The sequence below is a fragment of the Dipteris shenzhenensis genome, chromosome 11 (assembly GCF_047967505.1).
Source record: "Dipteris shenzhenensis isolate YYH24624 ecotype China chromosome 11, Dip_SZ_1.0, whole genome shotgun sequence".
NCBI lineage: Eukaryota > Viridiplantae > Streptophyta > Polypodiopsida > Gleicheniales > Dipteridaceae > Dipteris > Dipteris shenzhenensis.
The window spans coordinates 1,288,303-1,313,732 of NC_141606.1; the positions used below are offsets into that span (position 1 = coordinate 1,288,303).

Here is a 25,430-nt window from a genome sequence, read left to right on the forward strand (position 1 = left end):
TGAAAACAAAAGCTAGGTACAAATAGGTAGCATTCCTTCATGAAAATCCTCTATTTTATACCATGGCATCACTTTCACCAATATGGTAGGGTGAAATTTCTACTTTCCTATAAGCTTAAATTATCTGGCAACTTGTCGCAGTTTGGCCTCCTTACAGCAGGACTAATCAGATGATGTGAGGATGAGCAGGTAGTGTCTACACATTACAAAAGTGATTCACAATCTATTTCAGCTGTCAAATTCAACTTCTCAGTAGTCAACCACACTTTTTATTCATTCAGCTCCACCTTCCTTTCGGTAAATATGCACTGCTCGATGGGTTACCTGGTGGCATTACCTTGTTCCTTTGTAATAATGAATGTTTCAAAATTTCAGAGAGCAAGGAAGGTCGGTTGACACCCTTCAACTAAGTCAAAACTTGGACCACTTTTCAAAATGAAAAAAAAGTATGTCCAGAAGATTAAGAGTCAAGCATTTGCCTTGGCATTTATTTGAAATTTAGTGTATCTGGAAGCCTAATTGGCTGCAGCTAGAAGACTAAACTGCCATACCTGGATCAGCACAGCAGTTGAATGGTACCAGCATATCCGACGACTTCAATATTCCAGATTGAGTTGGAGCAAATTTGAATGTTGCTGGTACAACTTCAGCCTTCATTCCAAGTAGTAGAGCGCCCCTAGCTCTCTTCGGTTGAGTTATACTAGGTGATTGTACCAATTTCAAGAGTTAAGCTTCCAAAAGGCCTGTCTTGCCAATCCATTCCTTGAATCCCCTTCCCAACAAATCCTATCAGTTTAGTAGTTCAGATAGAGTTGTAGTAACTCTGAATGATGCCGCTAAAATTCGGCCATCATTCCGAGTAGTAGAGCGCCTCTAGCATGCCAATTCATGAGTTAAGCTTCCAAAAGGCCCATCATGCCAATTGTCACCAAATTGGTACTTCTCCCAAGACATAAAGAGGAATCTTTATTGCATTGACGATGGTCACGAACGTTGACTTTGGTTAACTAGAATAAGCTTTGTTTTACTTTTGCTTTGCATTGATAAAAGAGAACTATAGGAAATGCACACAAGGGACTAGGATTAGTCCAAGATTAGAATGCATGCATTTGGCTAGCCTCTAATGGGTTAAAGTGTTGGTTTGTTTATTTTGGTGTGTAGACCTCGAAGGGTACAAAACGGCCTCAAGAGGCAAGTGCCAAAAAGCAGGTCCCACAAGGCAAAAATTAAAAAGTGGCGCCCGTACTTGCATGGAGGGCCCTCTAGTGCTAGAAAGTCCATTAAAGGCACCCCACATGGGGGAAAGTGCTTTAATGATGGAGAAAAGAAGTTAAAGCTAGCTTTATGTAAAAAGTAGCCTAAAAAGCATGTTTAGCTTTTGTAAAAGCACAAGTTAGGCCAAGTCTATAGAAGAAGGGCCTCAAGGCTCCTAGAGGGAGGGACGAGTTGTACTCAGCTTCATGCTCTTCTTAGAGCCAATCGTACAAAGTATTTTCTATTGCAATAAAGACCTTCGCGGATCGAGCCCTTATTTCTCGGCCCTAGTGTTGCACAGGCTGCGTCTCCTTCTTCTCTCCCTCTATTCTATCGCGAAGAATCTTTGAGATAAGGGCTGTAATTTTGATTTTCATATTTCAGTTTGTGTCCTACAGTTTCTATCGCGAAGTTCTTGTGAGATATTGAAAAAATATTGTGTGGAAGTGTTTGCTAGTTGTGAAAGTGGTATCAGAGCATAGGATTTCCACTTTCCTTGGCGGAAATGGTCCAAGGCTAGGCGCACCTGTTTTTGTATCAATTTGGGTGCTGGAGGGTGAGGCACACCAATTGTGACCTTATTCTTGCTCGAGAAGGTGGGGCACTAGGAGCTAAAGGGCATCTTTCAAGAGGCACAAATTCGTCTTGGCCAGGCGTATCTTCTTTCTCTATCGCCCTATCTCTTAAGCTGTTTTCTTCTCTTCTCTGTGATCTATCAAGTGGAAAAGACATATGTCATCATCCTTGGTGACGTGCTTCCAATCTCTTGCTCAGAATTCTCACAGCGAAAAGTACTTGCTTTTCACGAAAAGCATCTGCTTCTCCCAAAAAACACCTGCTTTTCAAAAAAGCAACCACTTTTTGTGCACGCACGGCCTTCTTTTCTCCAAAGTGGCGTAAAAAAGTTTGATTTACCTTTATTTAAAGATCTAACCCTTGTATCTTATTACAAGGAAAGAAGTGTGTTGTCTCCTTGATTGTTTGAGGAATCAAAAGCCAAGCACACAAGATTGCTTATACATACATATGTGGTGCTAAAGTATTCCTCGATGGGACAAGCTAGCTATTCCAAGTTATATTTCAGATTTGGAGGATTCCAAGTTATTGTACACGAGAGATATAGTCTCTATTATGGAACGAGTTTTCTGTGACCTATGTGGTCAAGGCTATGGACTATTTGTTTGGTCTCATCAAACTTTTGTATACATAGTACTAAGACAAAGTTATTATATCCAGTTTATGGGTTTGAGAAGCTTGTGCCAAAGAGGAGAAGTGTCAGAGACTACGTGTATATCTTAGTTGGATCCATGACAGATTCAAGATCAGACCCTATTTGAGTTCAAAGTGGCAAGTTGATAGTCCTGTGCCTAATCTTCAATTAGGGAATTGAGTTATGATAACTAGTCATGATTACCAGTTATGTTCTTATGGAGGATGAGATGATCAAGTACCAGATCCTTTATGGCAGAATTCCATGTGGTCATTTTTGACCAAGTATTTCAGTTTCAAGTTATATTATCTCAGTTCCAGGGGAGTTTCAGTTATAAAATTCAGTTTTGTTGGTTTTCTTGTGGAGCATGACATGCTCAAGTACCAGCCCTCAATATGGCAGCATTTTATGGTCATTCTTGACCCAGTCTTTTCTTCAAGATTCTATTATTTAATAGTTTCCATTTATGCAAGAACTCTTATGGTTTCTCATGGATTATTATGGCCAAAATGACACAGTTTTACAGTTTACCTGTCAGATATATGTCCTTTTGGAAAAGTTTGAGAACCCTCCAAGTTTATATCTGCCCAGCACGGGAAGTACTTGGTAGGAGACCTTGAGAATTGGAGCACTTGTGCAGTGGATGGAATCTAATTCAAAATAGTTCTTCTTCTTTTTTTCCACAGTAAAGAACTTCTATTGATGCTTGTAAAAAAACGATCATACAAGTTGGCAAATACCATAAAGGTGCCAACCATGAAAATCAACGAAAAATTAAAAGTTGGCTATCAGAAAGACACTCCTGCCAGAGATCCCAGCTCACTGCCTAGGGATTCTCTGTAACAGGGGCTAACCAGGGTGGTGGACTATACAACCATATGATCCCTCTCGGGATGATGTTGTAGAAAACACCTGCAGGCCAAGCCTTGCAGAAACATTCCCATCGTGCGACGGTAGCTCCAAAACCTGGAGAGCCTCGCTCCCAACTGGCGCGAAGCGTGAAGATGATGTCCTACTAGATGGCTACCAAGGTGGCCGACGGTGGAACATGGTGCTGGCCCATAACCCAGCTGCAGCGAGCAACCTAGATGTTCCATGCCGTAATGCTGGCTACTTTCCTCCGCCGAATGTAGAGGTCGATGACTAGTGGGAGGGGTCGCCTCATGAAACTCAATGCTGTGAATGCACAGGCCCTGTATCCTATATGCTGGAGAGACCACGTCAATGGGAAAGGCATGGCCACCCTCTGACAACCAAGCAACCATGCCCCACGTGAAGTCCCTATGCATGCCTTGAAGCCTCACCACGATCCGAAGCGCTCCTCGCCATATCCTCTGTGCTGCTGGGCAGCTCCAAAGGCAGTGGGGGATCGTCTCCAAAGTCCCAATCATGCATCTATGGCAGCTGCCATCCACCCGCATCTGCTCCAACCAAGGGCCAACAGGAAGACCTCCATGCGCTATCATCCAGAAAAAGTAGGAGATCTTCTGCGGTCGGAGATTGGGACCAGAGGCGTGTCCAGAACCAAGACCTCACCTCTCGAGGTACCTGCTCCACAGCCCATGCCTCTCTCTCGATGGAGTCCAGGCTACCGCCTCCAACTGCAAGTGGCGTCCTATGCGTGTAGTATAAGAGAAGAAGGGCACCTCCTCCACTCCCCTTGAGTGGCCTACTCTAGACGACCAGAACCGCTCGCTTGGGTCCCACTATACCTCACTGAGGGGACGACCCTCCCATAACCATAAGTGCCAACGACAGATCTAAGATGCGAGAGGGGTCAATCAACCACTCCTTGCCCAGACGGCCTACTACTCTGACCCTCTGCCACCCTAACTGATCCAAGGCTCCATCCATCTCCAGATCTCCATCTGTCAGAGACTGCAAGAGTCCACCTCGACCCACACTGTAGAACCAGGCTCGGCTGAGAATGGGAGGGAGGGGGCATAGTTGAATCCAAAGAGGTACCCCTGTCCCGGAGAACTAGCCCAACCACTCTGCTAGTGTGAAACTCTAAAGGCCCGCCCACCAAGACTCTGGGATAGTTGTCTCAATCTCTCGGTCCGCGCCCCGGAGATGTGAGAGGGTCTCTAATCATACCTCTGCGTCAGCCGAGAGTCTCGCCCATGTCCTGAAAGATTGAGCTGGGCCATTGTCCCACTGTGCCCAACCAATATGTAACCTCTGTCCCAGCATGCAACCCATCCTGATCCCTGAATTCCAGGTGCCATATCAAAAGCTGTCATCTCCTCTAAAAAATGAGGACTACTAGCCCGAATAAGACCCCCTACCAAGCGCTGCTAAACTCTGAAGAGACTCCGCATCAAGGGAGAGCCCTTCCCTGTAATGGTGGCCTCCGAGATGAGCCATCTGTGTGACTGCTGCCCCCCCTCACCACCCGTGCGGGAGGTATTCTGAAGGAGACTGCGCTGTAGATGAAGCTTCCAGGGCTGTGTACCTAGAGTGACGCCCCTCACTACCAACTTGCCCAACAAAGCTCTGCTCTGCATCTCCGGAACAATGATGCCCAATCCTCCCTGAACTTGGGGTAAAATCACTATCCGCCAGGCTACCCTAGCTCGGGTGTTACATGTGCCACCTGATCTTGCCCAGAGGAAATTGCGCACCAAGCGCCTCAGCTGTCCCATGCATCCCTTGTGAAAACACCAGCACGAGGCTATGTACCAGGCAGTAGCAAGGAGGACCTGGTTAGGCACCAAGGCCCTTCTTGCAAGAGAGAGTTTGGCCAAGCTCCAATACAAAAGCTTGCGCCGAACACTCTCTAGGACGCGGAGATTTGCTGCTCTATTGAAATATCAATCCGAACCTGGCAACCAAGGTGTCTCTTTGTCTGCCCCCTTGGAATCCACCAAAGGCCTAGTGTTGAGCCCCAATCCTGGATCTCCTGTACCACCTCTGTCGCTGCGAGAAAGCTGACTTATTTGGTCCACTTAATCCTGGAGCCTGAGGCTAGACAATACACTGCCAAGGCCTCCCTAACACATCCAAGCTCCGAGCTGAGCCCTCTACAAAAAGGGCTCTATCATCTACAAACTCTGAGTCCAAAAGCTCCACCTCCTGCCGAATCGGGAGCCTGATCCCCATGAGTACCGCCGACTAAGACCTCAAAAAATACCCTAGGGGCCCGGCCACAAAGAGGAATAAGAAAGGGGCAAGGGGGCATCCCTGCCGACCCAAGTGGGAAAGCGAAAAGGCCTCCCCCGTGTAGCCACCAATAAGTATCTGGCTCGAATTACCTGCATAAAGGGCTGAGGCACCCCTGATCCAACGATCCGAAAAGCCAAGCCTCTGCATGGTGCCCTCCAAGAAAGACCACTCCACTCTATCACAGGCCTTCTTGAAATCCAAAAGCAAAATCGCAAGAGGCTGAGACTCCTCTTTGGCCCAATCCAGTGCCTCCCAGAAAGTAAAGATGTTGTCTAGGATGCTACGCTCCTGGACAAAATCTATCTCCGTGTCATGGATGATGTCCACTAGGTGAGGGCAAAGCCGCAAGCTCAAGGCCTTGGCCAAGATCTTGTACGCAGTGTCAAGGAGAGTGATCGGTCTCCACTGTCTCACGTCCGAGCGATCCCCTTCTTTCGAGATCAAGCATATCCAACCACAACTCAGAGTCGAAGGAAGAGAAAGAAAAGAAAGAAAGAAAGATATATTAACGTCCACGGGAGACCTCACGGGCCTATGGGACAAAGTGCACAGAAAAGCGAACTTATACAAGCCTCAGTGGGCTGAAGCAAAGGGTATGCTAGGACCCTTGCTGAGTACTAGTCTATGCTAACAAAATCATAATCATCATCATAATCATAGACAAAGACAAAGTCAACTACGGCTGTAGAGTGGGCCATATCAATCAATCTATCCAGGCGCTGGGGACGAAACCAAAGCTTGGTATAGTGATGGCTCTATGGTGGGCTATGAAGAAGTCTTGTATTTGTGTCTGTCGAGCTGTCTCGCGCTGCGGTGGGGAACGCGGTCTCCTCGCTCTCTAGACTCTCTGGGCTATCTGGGCTATGTCTAGAGTGACCCCTCGTCTCTATCGGTCTCCCCTAAGGAAAGCCATGATAGGTCGGACCTCAATAGAGTGTACTCTAGGGGCTCTCTGTCGCACATGTGGCCTCTGCACCCCTCTCCCGGTGGTACTGTGCCGGCTGCTCATCCAGACTGCTCTAATATTGGCTAGCTCATCTTCCTCCAGTCCACTATGTCCGGGGGCTGACTCAAATGTGTGGAAGTCTGTGATGTGCCGCTGTGCCCAATCACCCTCTATGTCCTGTAGTGGTCTGACCATCCCCTGGTGCTCTCTGATCTCTCGTAGAAGCGTCTCCCTGTGTCGCCGCATCTCCATCAGATAAAGCCCGATACAGACCTGGTCATGGAAATGGATCAATCGTGACAAAGGACCAAAACCACTCCCCTCTAGGTAGAGACAGTGGTAGCGACCCCAAATCTCGTAGTAGGCTGGGCAAACACAAAGAAAATGCTCCTCTGTCTCAACCGCCCCTAGCATACTGCTCAGAGTTTTTGGTTTTTTGCATAGTGTGTAAGGAATCGTTTGCAGAAGAATTCTTCTTCTCTAGCTACCAAATTCTTCTTGATCAAGCGGCCCGAGGGCCAACATTGCAAGATTCATGTTGTAAGCGCCAATTCGGATAAGCTGATCACACATCCAAGGATTTATCTGCTGCATCTAAGCAGCCAACGGATCAGAAGGTTAGAAGCAAATATACAAACTAATCGTCGTTCAAGATTTGACGATTATAAGCAAATCTGCCTCAAGAATCGTTATTAAACCTCTGGTTTCCCACTGCCAACGCTACCAATTTGTCTCTGATCAGGCCACGCATTGTAACCGCAGTTGTCCGTTCTTTCCATCGCGGCACCTAATTCCTTGTGAGTAACATGAGTGTCACAGTGGCCTTAGAGTGAGTTGCTTGAGACAAAGAGACGACTTGCACTTTGAATACCAATCAACCTTGACAGTGACCCTTGGTCTGGCAAGAGGGGCTCAAATGGCAGCACCTTCGACTCCCAATACTGTTAAGGTTTTGCTCTCTCCAAAGGATAAGCAACAGGTTCAGAGTGCAGTGGAGGCTCTTCAGGATAGGGCCCTCATAGGCCGGATTGTTGGGCTTACCCCCTCGAGACGACAGATTCGGGATTGGCTTCAGGCAAGTTCAGCCCTCGGGGTTCTTTGAAAAAAAAAAGTTTAGCCCTAGGGGATGACTAGATCCAGGAGGTCACCATCTATGGGAGAGGGGTCTTCCTTCTCCAGCTGAGCTCTCCGGAGAGCACCTTTTCACTTGTGGAGGACAGCCCTATCTTTCTTGGTCCTCATCTGGTCTTCCTCTTCCCTTGGTACAATGGCTTCACAGTGGAGGACATGGACACGACTCACCACGTACCTCACTTTCCGCTGACGCTCCGCTTCCCGGGGCTCCCGAAAGAGTATCGATCCATTCTCCAATCTATGGAAGGATGTTTTGGTACGGTGCTGGAGTCTCCTCCTCCCTCGGCAACCACAATGGTCACAGATGATGGGTTCCCCAGGCTCAGAGTGATTGTGGACACCCCCGAGACGCTTCCTGAGGAGATCCTTCTGGAGACCTTGGATGGAGACAAACTACGTCAAAGAGTTGAGGTCTCTGGGCTTCCAAGCCAGTGCCACCAATGCAAGCAGATGGGACACTTAGCTCGGGGCTGTGCCTGAGAGGCCAGGGTAGGGATCCTCCTTAGCCTAGGCAAGAGCAGGGGGCTCCCCCTCAGCCCAGGCAGGGGCAGCAGAGCTAAGGCAGTCCGTTTTCACAGCCTCCAGGTCCCAAGCCTCGTCCAGGACAGCCTCTGCCTAGAGAGTTATGGCGGCTAGGACCATGGAACTATCTTGAGATCCCTGACACATACCCTATGGCTCTAGAGGTGTTTGTCTTGATTTTGCAGCCCCAAGGCCGCTCTATAGGAGTGTTTGGCTCACAGTCGTGCCCTTTCTGGGGTTTCTCTTTGCAGCGTCCGGGGAGGAGCTGTGGACTCCCACACTATTCGACCTTATGATGCAGCAACAGATGTTTGACATGATGGAGGAGTGGCTTGGCCCCCAAGGGAGGTAGATGTGGGTCACCCATGGTCACACCGCCACTTTTCAGCTTGGCTTCTCAGCTGACTGTCGGGAGCTGGGTGTTGCCGTCTGTGTGCTTCGCCAGGGACCCGAGGTTCAGCTGAAGCAAGCCACATATTGGACTCTAAAGTTTTGTGCAGACAGATTAGGGATTAAGTCCTCATTTCTGAGGCAATGGGCCACCAAGGTAGGCATTGAGCCAGTTATGCCCTTGCTGCGACGCCATACTGACACAGATTACTCCCCCTCGAAACCCGCAGCAAAGTCCAAGAGGTCTCAGGTTTCGATATGGGCTCCCACTCATAGGCGAGCTCTATTCTCCACTCCGCCCACCTCCCCAAGAGTTGGACCATGGTGAGTTGGAACGTGCACGGGCTCCACAACCGCGCACGTCAGCAGCCGCAGCATCTGTTACTTCGACGAGAGTTGCAGAGGGCAGTGGTTGGGTAGACAGTGGACTTCCTCTTGATCCAGGAGCATATGTTTTCAGCCGCAAATGTTCGACGTAGACAGCATCTCCTTCCAGGGAGAGGCCCTGAGGTGTGATCCCCCATGGTTGGCAAGAGTGGGGGGGTTTGCATTTCAGTGTCCCAGTCCATTGGAGCAGATGTGTACGATCAGGGCGAGCTCATCCCACGCAGAGCAGTTTGGATGGGATTGAGGGTTGGCGACTCCAAGATTGGGGTTCTCAATGTGTATGCCCCAGCTTGTAGACAGCAGCGACCTGCTTCGAGAGGCGATTGACGGAGTCCCTCCCGGAATTGGGCTCGTGGATTGTTGGAGGTGACTTCAACCATCTTGAGTTTGAGGAGGACAAGCACGGGGTGCTTCTTATTCCGAGATGCCGACTTCGAAAAGCAGCACATGGGAGAAATTCATTTTCTCGATTTGCGATCGAGGCCCCTAGAGGGTACCTAAGTTCTCTAGGTCTCCTAGCAGTCTCAATTTCTCCTTTGGGCAACGGCCGCAAGATGGTCTACTTAAGAGACTATACAAATTCGCCTAGAGCAGGATCACTCTCCTATCGTTCTTCACCTAGAGCAGCCGCGTCGAGGGCTACCACAGAGAGGGATTCGCATTCTAGATGCCTTGCTCCTGGAGGAGGAGGTACAACAGAGTATTATAGCTATTTGGCAGCAACCTGAGTTCCCCCCGCAGGGAGGTTGGGCCATGTGGGCAGCTAAGGTGATTCAGCAGAGCAGTGAGGAGCTTCGCACCCATGCTATGCACCGCCGTCATACTCTTTGAAAGAATCGAGAGGGCTTTGCAGCGGGACATGGCCTCCATTGAACATCTTCGGGAGCACGATTCAGTGTCATAGTGGTTAGCAGACTGGTATGAGTGCACTCGCTTGGAGCTTCAAGATACTGAGGTGAGACGGGCTGAGTACTCCTACCACTCCTCTAGATCTTGGTGGGTACAACAGGGTGACAAGATGACCAGGCAATTCTTTCAGGCCACTAGTGGGCAGATGCACTTAGATCTGTAGGAGATCTTGGAGTTAACCTCATATTTCTATAGGCGATTGTTCCAAGCTGAGAAAGAGTCTCTGCAGGTTTTGGCAGCTCGAGATTCAGTTTGGGCGCATGTTCCGGAGGTGGTCTCCCGGAGTGTGAGCAGTCAGTTAGATGCGCCGTTTTCGAACGCAGAGCTTTGGGAGGCCCTTCAAACTCTTCCATCCCACAAGTGCCCTGGGGAGGACGGGTTGTCCCCGGCTTTCTTTAGGTGCTTCTAGGAGTGCATTCATACCCCCCTTTGCTTGGCTTTCGAGGAGATCTTCGACTCGGGCTCTCTCCCTTCGACCCTGAGTCGTGGCTGCATATGTTTGATTCCGAAGGGGGGGGATCACTCAGACCTGAGACAATGGAGACCGATCACTCTCCTTGACACTACGTACAACAACTTGGCCAAGGTCTTGAGCTTGCAGCTTCGCCCTCACCTAGTGGACATCATCCATGACACGCAAATAGGTTTTGTCCGAGCGCATAGCATCCTGGACAACATCTTTACTTTCTAGGAGGCACTAGATTGGGCCAGAGAGGAGTCTCAACCTCTCGTAATTTTGCTTTTGGATTTTGAGAAGGCCTATGACAGAGTGGAGTGGTCTTTCTTGGAGGGCACCATGCAGAGGGTTGGCTTTTCGGATCGTTGGATCAGGGGTGTCTTAGCTGTCTATGCAGCCAGATACTTATTGGTGGTTACACACGGGAGGCCTTTTCGCTTGGTTTGGCAGGGATGCCCCCTTGCCCCTTTCTTATTCCTGTTTGTGGCCGAGGCCCTAGGGTATTTTCTGAGGTCTCAGCCAGCAAGACTCACGGGGATGAGGTTCCCGATTCGGCACGAGGAGGAGCTTTTGGACTCAGAGTTTGCAGATGACATAGCCCTTTTTGTGGAGGGCTCAGTTTGGAGCTTGGATGCAGTAAGGGAGGCCTTGGTACTGTATTGTCTAGCCTCAGGCTCAACAGATCTCAACAGTCCTAGAGAGTGTTCGGCGCAAGCTTTTTTATTAAAGCTCAACCAAACTCTCTTGCAGGAAGGGCCTTGGTGCCTAACCAAGTCCTTGCTACCGCCTGGTACATAGCCTCGTGCTGGTGTTTTCAGAGGGGATGCATGGGACAGCTAAGGCGCTTGGTGCACAATTTCTTGTGGGCAAGATCGGATGGCAGTGGGCACACGTAACACCCGAGCCAGGGTAGCATGGCAGACAGTGACCTTGCCCCAGGCCCAGGGAGGATTGGGCATCATTGATCCGGAGATGCAGAGCAGAGCCCTGTTGGGCAAGTTGGTAGTGAGGGGCCTCACTCCACGTATAGAGCCCTGGAAGCTTCTTCTGCAGCGCGGTCTCCTTTGGAATACCCCCCGCACAGGTGGTCAGTGGCAGCAGTCACACAGATGGCTCTTCTCGGAGGCCCCCCTTGCAGGGAAGGGCTCTCCCTTGATGTGGAGTCTCTTCAGAGTCTGGCAGCGCTTAGCAGAGGGTCTTATCCGGGCTAGTCAGTTTTCGGAGGAGTTTGCACGACAGCCTCTGATCTAGCACCCGGAAGTCCGGGATCAAGATGGTCACATGCTAGGACAGAGGTTACACATTGGTTGGGCACAATGGGACAGCGGCCCAGCTCGATCTTTTAGGACGTGGGCGAGACTCCCAGCAACAGCTGATGCACATGTATGATTAGAGACCCTCTCACATCTTTGAGGCGCGGGCCCGAGGATGGCAAAGATTGAGGAAGCTATCCCAAAGTCTTGGTAGGCGGGCCTTCAGAGTTTCACACCAGCACAGTGGTTGGGCCAGTTCTCAGGGAAAAGGGTGCCTCTTCGGATTCAGCTATGCCCCCTCCCCCTCAACCGAACCCGGTTCTACACTGTGGGTCCAAGTGGACTCTTGCAGTCTCTGACAAATGGAGATCTGGAGATGGATGGAGCCTTGGATCAGTTAGGGTGGCAGAGGGTTAGAGTAGTGGGCAGATTGGGCAAGGAGTGGTTGATCGACCCCTCTCGCATCTCAGATCTGGATGCAACTCGCTGGCACTTATGGTTATGGGAGGCTTGTTCCCTCAACGAGATACAGTGGGACCCAAGGGAGTGGTTCTAGCCGTCCACAATAGGCCACTCAGAGAGTGGAGGAGGTGCCCCTCTTCTCTTATACCACATGCATAGGACACCGCTTGCAGTTGGAGGCGGTAGCTTGGACTCCGTCGAGAGAGAGGCATTGGGCAGCGCAGCAAGTAGCTCAAGAGTTGAAATCCAGGTTCTAGACACGCCTCTGGTCCAATCTCCGACCGTGGAAGATCTCGTACTTTTTCTAGATGATAGCGCATGGAGGTCTTCCTGTTGGCCCTTGGTTGGAGCACATGCGGGTGGATGGTAGCTGCCATAGATGCACGATTGGGGCTTTGGAGACAATCCCCCACTACCTTTGGAGCTGCTCAGTAGCACAGAGGATATGGCGAGAAGCACTTTGGATCGTGGCGAGGCTTCGGGGCACTCAGAGGGACTTCACGTGGGGCATGGCTGCTTTGTTGCAAAGGGTGGTCATGCCTTTCCCATTGACGTGGTCTCTCCAGCATCCAGGATTCAAGGCCTGTGCATTCACATCATTGAGTTTCATGAGGCGACCCCTCCCACTAGTCATCGACTTCTTCCTTTCGCGGAGGACGGCGTGTGGGAGACAGTAGCCAGCATCACTGCATGGAACATCTGGGTTGCTCACTGCAGCTGGGTTATGGGCCAGCAACATGTTCCACTGTCAGCCGCCTTGGTAGCCATCTGGCAGGACATCTTCACGCTTCGTGCCATTTGGGGGCGAGGCTCTCCAGATTCTCGAGCTACTGTCGCACGACGGGAACGTTTCTGCAAGGCTTGGGCTGTAGGTGTTTTCTACAACATCACCCCAAGAGGGATCACATGGCTGTATAGTCTGCCACCCTAGTTGTTAGCCCCTGTTACAGAGTATCCCTAGGCGGAGAGCTTTCCTAACAGAACAACATATCAATTTTGTGTAGCATTTATTTTCTGATGCTTCAAATGTGTTATTTCACTTGTGTCATTCAATGAAATTCCTATTAGAATTTGACGAAGAAAACTGAATTTTCGTCCCCTACATGGATTGCATACATACCTAGCACATACAAGGCTTCGCCAAGAAAACCATCTCCCATATTGCAGGCTATGAAAATACTAATTTCCGAAAATAGTATGAATCAGTTAATAGACGTCTATGAAACATTCCCAAAACTCCACATTCTTTGCCAGCAGTTCTACTTCAAAACTTTTTAATTGATCTCCACAGTATATTGAGTTGGAGGAGCATTTTATTTTCAGGTGCCCAGCGTACTACGAGATCCGAGGCCGATACCATTGTCTCTTCATAGACGGCTCCAGCTCCTATCCAGATTCCTCGCCTACCCAGATCAGAGATGCCTCGCGGCCTTCATTCACGAGGGAGTCCGACAAAGAGAGTACTTACTCAGGCGATGGGCCTTGGCCACACCATCAGACACCTCTCAGAGTAGGATCACAAAGTTATTCCCATTGAGTGACATTGATCGTCCAGTCTCTAGCCGCAGACGTGACAGAGACCCGACCCGACGACCGTAGCACGACACACGAGACATCGAGAGGCGACACAGATCACTCTGGGAGACCTCCCGTCATTGTTTAGACCCGGGATACGTACCACGGGAGTCACGGTGGCTCTGGTCTTGCATCGAGCCTCCTCTAGGAGACCAAGACGCACGGGACCTCTTGACGGACTCCAGCGCCCCATCACCGGCTATGCACCAGCCAGGGCAACATGACATACGGAGGATTACGTTCCGCTCGAGTCTTTTTTCTTTTCACTGTCATACCCAGATGTATTTGATTATGTATGATCAGACTTAGGATTCAGCACGGGTGATGATGCTCGTTTTAGTAGCTCCACCCTTACTAGGATTTGTATCAGGTTTTCTTTCAGTCTCATAGACCCATCGGTTTTCCGAAGACTAATAAAATTTCTTTCTTTCTTTCTTTCTCACTACAAATTTGCAGAGCAAGGCCATACACTGCAAATTCGGATCAATAATATTGTGACCTCCTTCCCCAATGGGGAGAATGAGGGTCTCCCAAGCCACCCTGGCTACAACATCCAAGGTGCCATCTTACCCACTCCAAAGAAAGTTCCTGACAAGTCTCATGAGCTGAGATATACAACCTCTAGATCTGCACCAGCAAGAGCAAACGAACCAGGCAGTAGCCAATAATACCTGGTTCACAACAACTACTCTAGATGCAAGGTCAAGTCTGGCAGAACTCCAAAAAATGAGTTTCCTCCCCATGCTCTCCAACACAAGAGCAAACTGCTGTGCTGGAGAGATGCCCACCCCAACCTGGCATCCTAAGTACCTGATGGAAACACCCCTCTAAATCCAAGTGAATCCTATGTCAATCTCCCAATGTGGAGTGTCCTTATCACTAATCCAAAAGCCATTGGATTTGTTCCAATTAATATGGGCCCCTGCTGCAATGCAAAACAAATCCAAGGCTATTCTGAAAGCGGTGAGTGTATGCGGTGTGGCATCCAAAAAAACAGCCTTATCATCTGCCAACTCACTATCCAAAAGCTCATCCTCCTGCATTAACGAAAGACTCAGCCCTATAATATCAGCTTCAGCTCTAAGGTAGTAGCTCATAGCTTCAGCCACAAATAAAAAGAGAAAGGGGGCTAAAGGGCATCCCTGACGGACCGATCTGGTAATCTGAAATCAGTCTCCCCGGACTCCTCCAATGAGAAACTGGCTATGGACTGATCCGTAGAGAGCTGACACCCCTCTAATCCATGCATCTGTGAATCCAAAGCGAGAGAGGGTACCCTCTAGAAAACCCCAGTCTACTCTATCATAAGCTTTCTCAAAGTCCAGGAGTAGAATGGCAAGCCTATGGCCATTATGTATGGCCCATTCAGAAGCCTTACAAAATGAGAAAATATTATCGAAGATGCTCCTACCATGCACAAAACCCATCTGCGTATCATGTATAAGATCAGGAAGAAAGGGCTGCAGACGTAGGCTGGTTGCTTTTGCTAGGATATTGTACAAAGTGCCCAACAAAGTGATTACTCTCCACTGCGACACTAAATGCCTACAACCCCTTTTAGGGATAAGATGAATGAGGCCATCAGTAAGTGAGTCTGGCATCTCACCCGAGTCCCAAAGGCCCTGCAGGGCTGAGATAATGTGATCCCCAATCTGATCCCAAAATGAAATAAAGAAAGAGGGTGTAAGCCCATCTGACCCAAGGCACTTGCCCTTGTGAAGGGCAGAGAGAGCAATCTTGAACTCTATGTTGGTGAATGGTGCATCAAGTGAGACTATCATATCTCTAGTCACCAACATAGGTAATTGCTGCCAAATAACAACTCGAGCATCATCTCTGGCTTGAGTGTCAGGATGTGTTGTAAGAAGGGAGGACTAGAAATATGTAGCTACCTGCAAGACGGTACCTGGATGTGTCTGTAGAACTCCGTCTGAGTCAACAAGCTGTGAAACGCTCTCCCTACTATGTCTGGGGCCTAAGAATAGAGAAGAATTGCTTGTTGACCCTACTTCCCGTCTAAGTCCAAAATGACTCCTTGGCATGAAAGGCATACTCTGCTCTCTAATCCAACAATGACTGCTACTGAGCCCTTGCTGCAGCAAGACACTCCTAAACCCAAGCATCTGTAGGCCTCTTCTGCTCTTCCTTATGAAGAGCAGCCAACTGCTGGCGGATACATATCTCTCGCCTGAGAACCTCATCTCTCCTTAACCGAGCAATTGAGTGATAAAAGTCACTAATATCTGAGAGGGTTGCTACTACATCTGATGGGAAAAGAAGCCCATCGTGCATGTGAGATACCCAAGTCTGCAACACTGCCTCTGTGAGGCCCTCCTCTGCCTAGAATGCATCTAGAATCCTGATACTGGCAGAGTGACTCCTCACATGAGGATCTGAAACATACAAAACAATTGGAAAGTGATCTGAAGTGGACACCCCATGTGTAATGCATACTGTCCCACCTCTGCCCAGAGCCCAATCATCCACATAAAATCTATCAATCATCATGCCAAGCATCTCTACCATTGTATTGAAAAAGGAAGGCATCCCAGGCTGCTCTCTCTAGGGAAGGAAATGTTTATTATGTCCTTTGCATGATCCAAATCAGGCCTATCACCTTTTGAGTAAACCACATTATCGTGATTCATCATCGAACCTGAGTGTAGATGCGCCTCATCTCTCTTGATAGGTTTTGATTGCCTAATGACCTTGGCTCCTTACATCCAGTAGACAGCACGATGTCTTACCTACAGAGAGGAAAAATGAAGGAGCCAAGGAAGCCCTTGTTTGATCATGCTAGTTCGGATAGGGAAGGCTCATTCTTATAGAAGATTATACCACAAGAATAGCCAGAAAACTGCTGACAAAAACCTACAGTTCATTGAAACAACTATTGACAAAAACCAGCATAGTTCCTTCCATGGAGGACCATTCAACTTTGTCATATGCCTTCTCAAAATCACGAAAAAGATCTCTTCAAAATCATGATGCTTCCATACCTTGAAGGGATTGGTATTCATGGCTAATAGAATTGACAAACAATGAGCAATGCCTTGTCAGACTTTGGAGATAGGGAATAAACCAATGATGTTCTATTGTAGATCTACTGAATAAGAGGGAGGGGGATTCAAGGAAGGGATTGGTGTCACAACTAGCAAACACTTCCATGCAATATTTTTGCAATATTTCACAATAACTTTGCGATAGAACCTGGAGAACACAAACTGAAATCTGAAAGTCAGAATTGCAGCACTTACCTCAACAATTATTTGATGTAGAATAGAGGGAGAGAAGAAGGAGACGCAGCACGCGCAACACTAGGACCCAGAAATAAGGGTTCGACCCCCCGAAGGTCTTTATTGCAGTAGAAAATACTTTGTACAACTGGCTTTGAGAAGAGCATGAAGCTGAGTACAACTCTTCCCTCCCTTAGGAGCCTTGAGGCCCTTCTTTTATAGACTTGGCCTAGCTTGTGCTCTTATTAAAGCTAAACTTGCTTTTTAGGCTACTTTTTACATAAAGCTAGCTTTAACTGCTTTTCTCCATCATTAAAGCGCTTTTCCCCCATGTGGGGTGCCTTAATGGAGTTTCTAGCACTATTGGGCCCTCCACGCAAGTAGGGGCGCCACTTTTTAAATTTTTCCTTGTGGGACCTGCTTTTTGGCACTTGCCCCCTTGAATTTAGGGCCTTTTTGCACCCTTCAAGGTCCTACACACCAAAATAAACAAATACCAACACTTTAACCCATTAGAGGTTAGCCAAATGCATGCATTCTAATCTTGGACTAATCCTAGTCCCTTGTGGGCATTCCCACAGTTCTCTTTTACCAATGCAAAGTAAACGTAAAACAAAGCTTATTTAGTCAACCAAAGTCAACTTTCTTGACCATCGTCAATGTAATAAAGATTCCTCTTGTACCAATTTGGTGACATCCCCTCGGCTTCTAACCAGTTCTCCTCAACTGAAAAGATTCTTGATACAGCTGTAAAACTTGAGGATACCTCCTAACTTGGCATCAATTGCCTAATAGTTATGGCACTTGGCAAGATACATGCGGATAAACACCGATGTAGTACACAGTCTGTTTGCTAGAGGACCTCCTCCATCTCTTCCATCTAAAGTGGATCTTGGAATTTGGTAAATTCTGATCGTTGACTTAGATCGGTCTTTTGGCATTATCTACTCCTTTGGGCCCACTGACCTTCCAGGGCAATAGGCGGCCACACGCCCCTCTTTCTGTATATCAAGCACTTGCTTCCGTACAGAGATTGTTGTTTTTCTTTGGCATCTCTTGCTCTTTGAGAGCACTGGCAGCCATAGGCCCTTCTTTTTCTTGGCATTTCCTACTCTTTAGGAGCACTAGGCAGCCATACGCACTTCTTTTTCTTGGTGTTTCCTGCTCTTTAAGAGCATTGGGCAGCCATGCGCCCTTCTTTTCTTGGCAAGTTGAGGCCCTTTTGTTTTTCTAGGCAAATCCATGCCCTTGTTTCCTATGGAGTTGACGGCTTTGCATTTCACAGGCCCGGACTCTTGCCATTTATGCTGGTGGTGCAAGGAAAGTGTTCTAAAACAGTCTTAAGACTAATATAATTTCCATACTCTGTTTATCATCTTCCTTGCAAATAACCTCAACAGTTCCATATGGGCTGCTTCTTCCAAGGGCTCTGTATTCCCCTCGGCTTCTTTGGCTGTAACTCCACCTTTAATTTTCCAAATAAGAGAAAGAAACACTTGGCCAATGACCTTTGTGCCGATACTTGAGCGCACTGGATGCCCTGTCCCCCCTCACATTGTGAGATGAGATCAACCGTATCATATGGTTGGATCTTCTCCGTCTCTATACATCACGAACTTGGGGGGGAGCTAGGAGTTCCCCACTAAAGATCCAGTTCAACTGCCATCACTTCTTGAGGGTATCAGAGGATGGAGTGACTATCCAACCCCAGTATCTGGAGGAAATACGAGTTTCTCATGCATTGAGGATTGCCATCTTATAGATGCAAGTATCACCCCATCAGTTAAGGATCAAGGCAAGTTGAAAGGGACCAAGATATGGATAGCTGAGGGACTCACATGAGCTCAATTAAAAAATAAGACAATAGAATTAGCCAAGGTCAAGGCTGCTAGGAAAGATGGAAATTGGGCGGTATACCATGAGGATGTAGCTCTCATCAAGGACGTTTAATCCAAATCAAAAGACTCTTGGTCTTTAACAAATGCATGGCTGATTATAATTTCAAACTTTAGACTATAATGTAGGTACTCTACATACCTTGTAGTTGCTTCTTTTGCACTCCTTGGGAGCAGCCATGTGCCCTCCCTAAGCTGATGTACTAGCTGGATTTTTTGTTGTCCTATTGACCTGTTGGTCTCTCGTCGACATTAATAGACTCTCAATCTTAAACCAATGTATGGCCAGCTATATATGTGTATGCTTTATCTAGGTTATCGCGTAGGTACTTATATAAAATGGAGCTGCCTTGTGCCCTCCCTAAGCTAATGTGCTAGATGGTTTCCATGTTGTCCCATAGACCTCTTGGTCACAGATGCTAGTATGCACACACAGAGAGATGGTTTGAGCGACTAGGGCTCCACACGGATAGACTCCCTCCCTTCCAATACAGTATGGATGCTCCGTTCTCTCCCCTCATGTCACATGAGGTCAACCAAGTCATCCGCGAGGATCTCTTACAGCTACACACATTCCGGACCTAGTTGAGACCGAGAGAGCTTCCAATGAAGCTCAACTTTTATAAGGATCACTGCTTGCAAATCACAAAGGAGGGGTTCATTGACCCACCAGGATACACGCAGATCCAATTACCCCACTCACTAAGGATCTCTATTGGGCAGTTGCGGGTCTCTTCACATAGACTTTGTATCGAGAGCGACAGAGTAGAGGGCATACCCAGGGAGAGGCGTATATGCATATTGAGTGACGTACAAGAGGTTGAGACAGAGGAGCATTTCATCTTCAGGTGTCCTATTTACTAGGAGATCCGAGAGCGTTTCTACTGCCTCTTTAGAGAAAGCTTTGAGGGGTTGTCCTCGTTCCTCTCCTATCCAAACCAGAGATGCTTCGCGGCTTTCATTCATGAGGCAGTCGGGCACCGCGAGAGGCTACTTCGATCACGGAGACAGGATCAGACTTCTTCCCTGGCAGATACCTCTCAGAGCTCCATCATGGAGTTCTTCCTGCCAGATCACATGGACCCCCACGGGACGAGACCTCGACATGATCGTGACCCAGAGCCAGCCACTCACACAAAAGGTTAACGCGCAGATTACACTCGGGGATATCCCCTCCTTGTTCAGAGTCGGAGCCCCGCCGACAAGGGTTACTGTAGCCCTTGTTAGGCGCAAAGTTATGACCAGGAGACATCACACGGTCACACCCGTGAGTGGCCGACAGCACCGCGTTCATGCCTCCATTGCCTCGTCCATCCTGATGCACTGGACGATGAGATTGATATGTAGTTGACCATTGACATGACTATGTTGTACTTAGTACTTAGTACTACCATTTTGCATTTTTTGCATTTTGCATTCTACATTGGTGTGGATGCTCATTTTATAGCTCCACCCTCACAGTTCATTTGTACCAGAATTTTCACAGTCTCATAGACCCATCGGTCTTCCGAAGACTATGATAGCTAAACGTCAGTTTTTCGAAGGGCCTCGCAAGTAGGCAATCATAGACGAAGTTATGAAGGCATGTAAGGCTTCCCTACCCACTCCTCAACTAGTCTCCACAGTTAAAGACTTCATTCACTCTGAAGTACAAACAATCAAAAAGGGGGTTATGTGTGTAAGTCGAGACAAAAAGTAAAACTGACATTTAAGAAGAGATTAAGGAGCATGAAGCCAAATGTGAAAACTTATGGATAGGGGGACTTTCAGAAAACTGGTACAAGGATGAGGACTCTTTTAGTGAAACTTTAGCATAGGTCAAAGCAGCCATGTCCAACATTGAATGGAAGGATGATGATGAAGATGATGATGATGAGGTAGCAACTAATATCAAACACTCCAAAGGACATGCTATCATCACTTTCAAGTCACGTGAACTACAAACCAAGATTCTTCGCCAATCACATAAGCTGAAAGGGACGAAGGTATGGATAGCTGAGGAGCTCACACGAGCTCAACTGAAGAACAAAGCGACTGAATTAGCCAAGGTTAGAGCTGCAAGGAAGGATGGAAAATGGGCAGTATACCGTGAAGGCAATCCAAACCAAAAGACTCTCAGACTTAAACCGATGTATGGCCGATTATATGTTTTTATGCTTTATTAGATGTAGCTATTCTGAATAATAGAGATGCTTTTGCACTCTATGGGAGCTGCCATGTGCCCTCCCTAAACTCATGTATTAGTTGGTTCTATGCTGTCCCATAGACCTCTTGGTCTTCCGTGGACGTTAATAGACTTTCTTTTTCTTTCTCAGCGCACACCCTTGTGGGGTATATTGTTTCTCATCAGATATGCACTTCAGTCCTTAACTAATGTTTTCGATAGACACTCAGTTGGCAGACCAAAGATGCTTGGCAGCCTTCATTCGCAAGGCCATCTGACACAGGAGGTCGCTACTACATAGATGAGATCAGAGCACACAGCTAGACTCCTCTCAAAGCATGATCACAAGTTTTTCCAGCCAAATAGCACCGACCGGGAGGGGATGCGAGGACTCGAGCCAGAGATACGACATATTCGCCAACGGACTAAGGCACAGATCATATTGAGGGACCTTCCCTCCACGCTTACTCGACCAGAGACATGACCCACAGGGGTGACAGTAGACCACAGTGGGCCATGCACCAGCGCCCCATCACAGGTTTTATGCCACCATAGCAGCCTCGCACAGCAACACCTCCTTCTCAAGGTTGATGCCACGCCCTCAGAGAGCTTTTTCCTATGTATTGGTGCCGTTATGATCATGATTATGGATTTTTCTTCTTGTATCATCACGGGTGTTGATGCCAAAACACCCTTATTGGGTATTTTGCTTCTCATCAGATATGCACTTTCAGTCCTTAACTGATGTTTTGGATAGACACACGGTCGCCCGTGGACATTATACAGACCCCTTTACTATCCTTGAGGGACTAGCTAGGTCTAATAAGCTCCAAACAGGAGGTTTAAGAATGGTTAGGAGTCTATCCATCATCTACCACCACTTTAGTGAGGTAACCCTGTTCCTTGCCCAGACAAGGCTCCAAATCAGTGTTAAAATGTCTAGAACATGTAACTTTTCTTACACTGTTAAAATCCTCATTGAAAGAACAGCCTGTAGTTAAAAATACTCCAAGGTTTCAACCTATATAACAAAATATACCCAACAAAAGATTAAACGCACGGTGACTCATCTAAGGCAAATAAATCGATCGTTTGAAACTTCCTTCTGCCAAAGACCAGACCACAAAAAATAGTTGCCAAATTAATCTGCAAGCCTGCTTCCGAGATCAAGTCACCTCATAATCAACATTATCTGCACTGTAATACATCTTTTTCCGCTTGCCCCAAGCTGCCTTTTTTTGCCTCTCAGCTTCTTCTTCTTCTTCTTCTTCTTCATCCTCCATCAAGCTTGTTTTTTGTCTTAAGATCTTTGCTTGCTTGGCCACTGGAAAGATCCGAATGCCAATGTAAAAATCGAGCTTTATAAATGTAATCAAACAAGATACTCCAAGCTCTAAAAAATTAGCAAGCTATACACAAATCAGGAGCTACAAGGTTGTGGGAGAGCTAGTGACTTGGCTGAGCAAAAATCGTTCATGCAGAAACATGGATTCAACTCCTCTCCAAGGACATTTGAAAAGAAAGGCGTTACTTTTTGCTGCAAGGCCAGAAAACTGCTCTTCATCTAGGTCCTCGTCTTCGCTCTCCTGCATTACCATCAGTAGTGAGATAATGAAAAAGAAAACGTCCAGATATGACTCTCAAAAAATATCAAAGAACCCATACCATTGAAACTTACCATATCAGCATCGTCACTACTTTCTCCTCCCTGTAGATGAATTCAAGTGAAAACTTTGGGTCATCATTCAATCTCGAAATTTTACCATCCATGCAGCAAAATCACATTCCAAAACAATTGCTCAAAAATTATCAGACATTGCAACCTCTCAATACTTCTCAACTTGCATGAATGTGTTTACAAGAAAGGTGTCATTACCTTCAAGTTGAAGACAGGTTCTTCCATCTGATCTTCCGATAGCTCTGTTGGAAAGTTCAACCAACCCACCAATGACTCTTACATAATTTAGAATATAAAACATGCATCAGAGCATTACTCAATACTATTGACATCATCGCAAATCAATAGTCTTGCTTTTAGAATGTCTTTTCAGCTCACTTTCCAAAAGGCTCGTTCGGGTTGAAAAAACAAAACACCACAATACCATCGCTCCCGGCCACAAAACAAATAACTAATAAATAAATGAAGATTGAGACTTAAAGAAAAGAATGGTATGGCCAATGTCAGCACATAATCAATTGCAGCACGTCAAGACATTGTCAATTGCAACGTCCATAAGAGCTCAACCCAATGTTACAACATTATCACCTTTCTTTTGCTTGCAATATTCTCTTGTGACCTCACTTTAAATTCCCTTGTCAACCTTGCAATTTATTTCTTACGTCTTCGCTTGTGACCTACTTTCAAAGTACAACTTCACTTGGCAGCATCAAACAAAACCCATATTACCTCTGTGTACGCGCACGCACGTGTGTGTGTGTGTGTGTGTGTGTGTGTGTGTGTGTGTGTGTGTGAAAGTGTGTGTGTGGGGGGGGATGTGTGTGTGTGTGTGTGAGCGTTCTCATAGAGGCTGTGCCTGCGTGTGTGTGTGTGTGTGTGTGTGTGTGTGTGTGTGTGTGTGTGTGTGTGTGGAAGCTAAGATTTCACTAATTAAAAAAAAAGTGTGTGTGGAAGCTATGGAGAGCTCGTCTACTCGTCCCTCCCTGCCCGTGCCACTGCCATCCTGCGTACCCTGTCTGTACAGCCCTGCATCTTCCCCGCTTCATCCGTACAGCTCCCGTACAATTTCGTACCTCTGTCCTTTTCGCCCGTACATATCTCGTACCAGCCTATCTCGTCCTTGCAGGCCCCCGTGCAGATTCCGTCGTCTATTTCTCCCCCTTGCCTACTGTCCGTACCCTGCTTGCAGGAGCCCGTGCCCTGCCTGCAGCCATCCGTACTTTCAATGCCGTCCTTGCTGTCCGTACATGTGCCGCCTTTCGTACAGCTTCAGTCCTCTAATCTGTACCCTGTCAATCGTCTTCTCTACCTGTTTTCCTGCAGTCCGTACCTATTCCGCTTTCAACTGGTGCTCTTCAGCCGCCCTCCACTGCTATTTCATCCTCTTTGCCTCTTCTCTTTTCTTCCCCTACCCTTTCTAGCCCCCTTTCTCCTATGCTCCATTATGCCCGGAAGAAGAAAAGAGATTCTGTCTCCCCGTTCATCTCAGAAGGGGTGAAGACTGCCAAAGTTGACTCTTCTGCCTTTCCCTCTTCCTCGCTTCAACAAGATTTGTTCCCTCTTCCTCGCTTCAACAAGATTTGCTCCAACAACTCTGTGCTGATTCGGTGATTTCGACTTCAGCTACTGGAATTCCCCTGAGATGAACTCTTTCCCCTCAACCTTTGCTTCAGAGTATTCGCCAGGAACAGCAACTTGGTGTTTGCTTATACTTTATGGGAAGAGTTATGTCAGTTGCTAGTTGCAAGCTTGGGCGGATTCAGCCGCCGTGGGTGTTGGGAAGATTACCTCTTTCATTTTCATGGAAAAGGGGTTTTACTTTGCTCATTGTGCTTTTGTGGATACCGTTTTCCATTTGCTTACCTTGGGTGGAGTTCATGGGGCAGGTCACTTTACAGTTGTTATGCCCTGGGATCCTCTTTTTGATCCAGCCCGCTCCCTCCTCCACTTCTGTCCTGTTTGGATTATTCTCAAGGATTTGCCAATTCCGCTTCTTCAGCATGTTCCTTCTCTTGCAGCTCTGCTGGGCCGTGTCCTTTTCATTCCTAAACAGGACTTTCTGGTCACAAATAGAGATATTCGGATATGTGTTCTTTGGGATATGGAGCAGCTCATACCTTCATGTCTGGAACTGGATTTTGGATTTTCTCATCCTCTCCAGATCCCTCTTCGTTTTGCCTCCTTTCCCAATGCTTGCTATAAATGTCGCCAACTTGGTCATTTTGCCAGAGCATGCCCTTCTTCTTCTTCGCTAACTCTTGCTCTGAAGACTTCTGCTCCTCCTATACCAGTTCCTGCGGTTCCTATTTCTTCTTCCAGTACACAAGAAGTCTGAAGGGGCAAATTGATGTATGTGTGTGTGCGCCTATGGGATTGGAGTCCTATGCACGAAGTGTGTGAGTGTAGGTGTGCTAGAAGGTTCTAGTTAGGTGTGTCAGGTTGGTGTGATGAGTTAGTGATCACAGGAGGTGATTGATTGAGATAATCAGGGAGATGATTGTGAATCTGGGATCTACTTACATGGAGGCAGTTGCCTATATATGTAACCACTCTATGAATAAACAACTACATTTTGTGTCTCATTGTTTCTACATGGACTTACACATGGTATTCTCACGCCGGGTCTTGTACAGTCTTTTCCTGATGTCTCTTCCTCCCCTCTTCCTGCTGCTCTGACAGATGGCTCCTTTGTTTTCTCTGCTTCAGCCCCCCCTTCTGCCTCTGCTCCTCCTGCACGTGTCTTCTTTCGGTGGAAGTGTGGTGGTTTGCCTCCTTCCACCTTGGTTAAATCGG

At 47.5% G+C, this 25,430-nt stretch overlaps 1 protein-coding gene across 4 annotated transcripts in view; it reads right to left on the reverse strand.

Moving 5' to 3' along the window:
• The window catches only part of EMB2777 (Sas10/U3 ribonucleoprotein (Utp) family protein), a 68,742-nt gene that overhangs the window by 29,614 nt on the left and 13,698 nt on the right, over positions 1–25,430 (reverse strand). For all 4 annotated transcript variants that reach the window (XM_087382025.1, XM_087382026.1, XM_087382028.1 and 1 more), the window contains exons 4-7: positions 22,836–22,879; positions 22,638–22,667; positions 22,491–22,545; positions 22,135–22,283 (exon numbers count right to left, since the gene is read on the reverse strand). In XM_087382025.1, the coding sequence (XP_087238151.1) occupies positions 22,135–22,283; positions 22,491–22,545; positions 22,638–22,667; positions 22,836–22,879 (278 nt within the window). The remainder of the gene's footprint in view (positions 1–22,134; positions 22,284–22,490; positions 22,546–22,637; positions 22,668–22,835; positions 22,880–25,430) is intronic.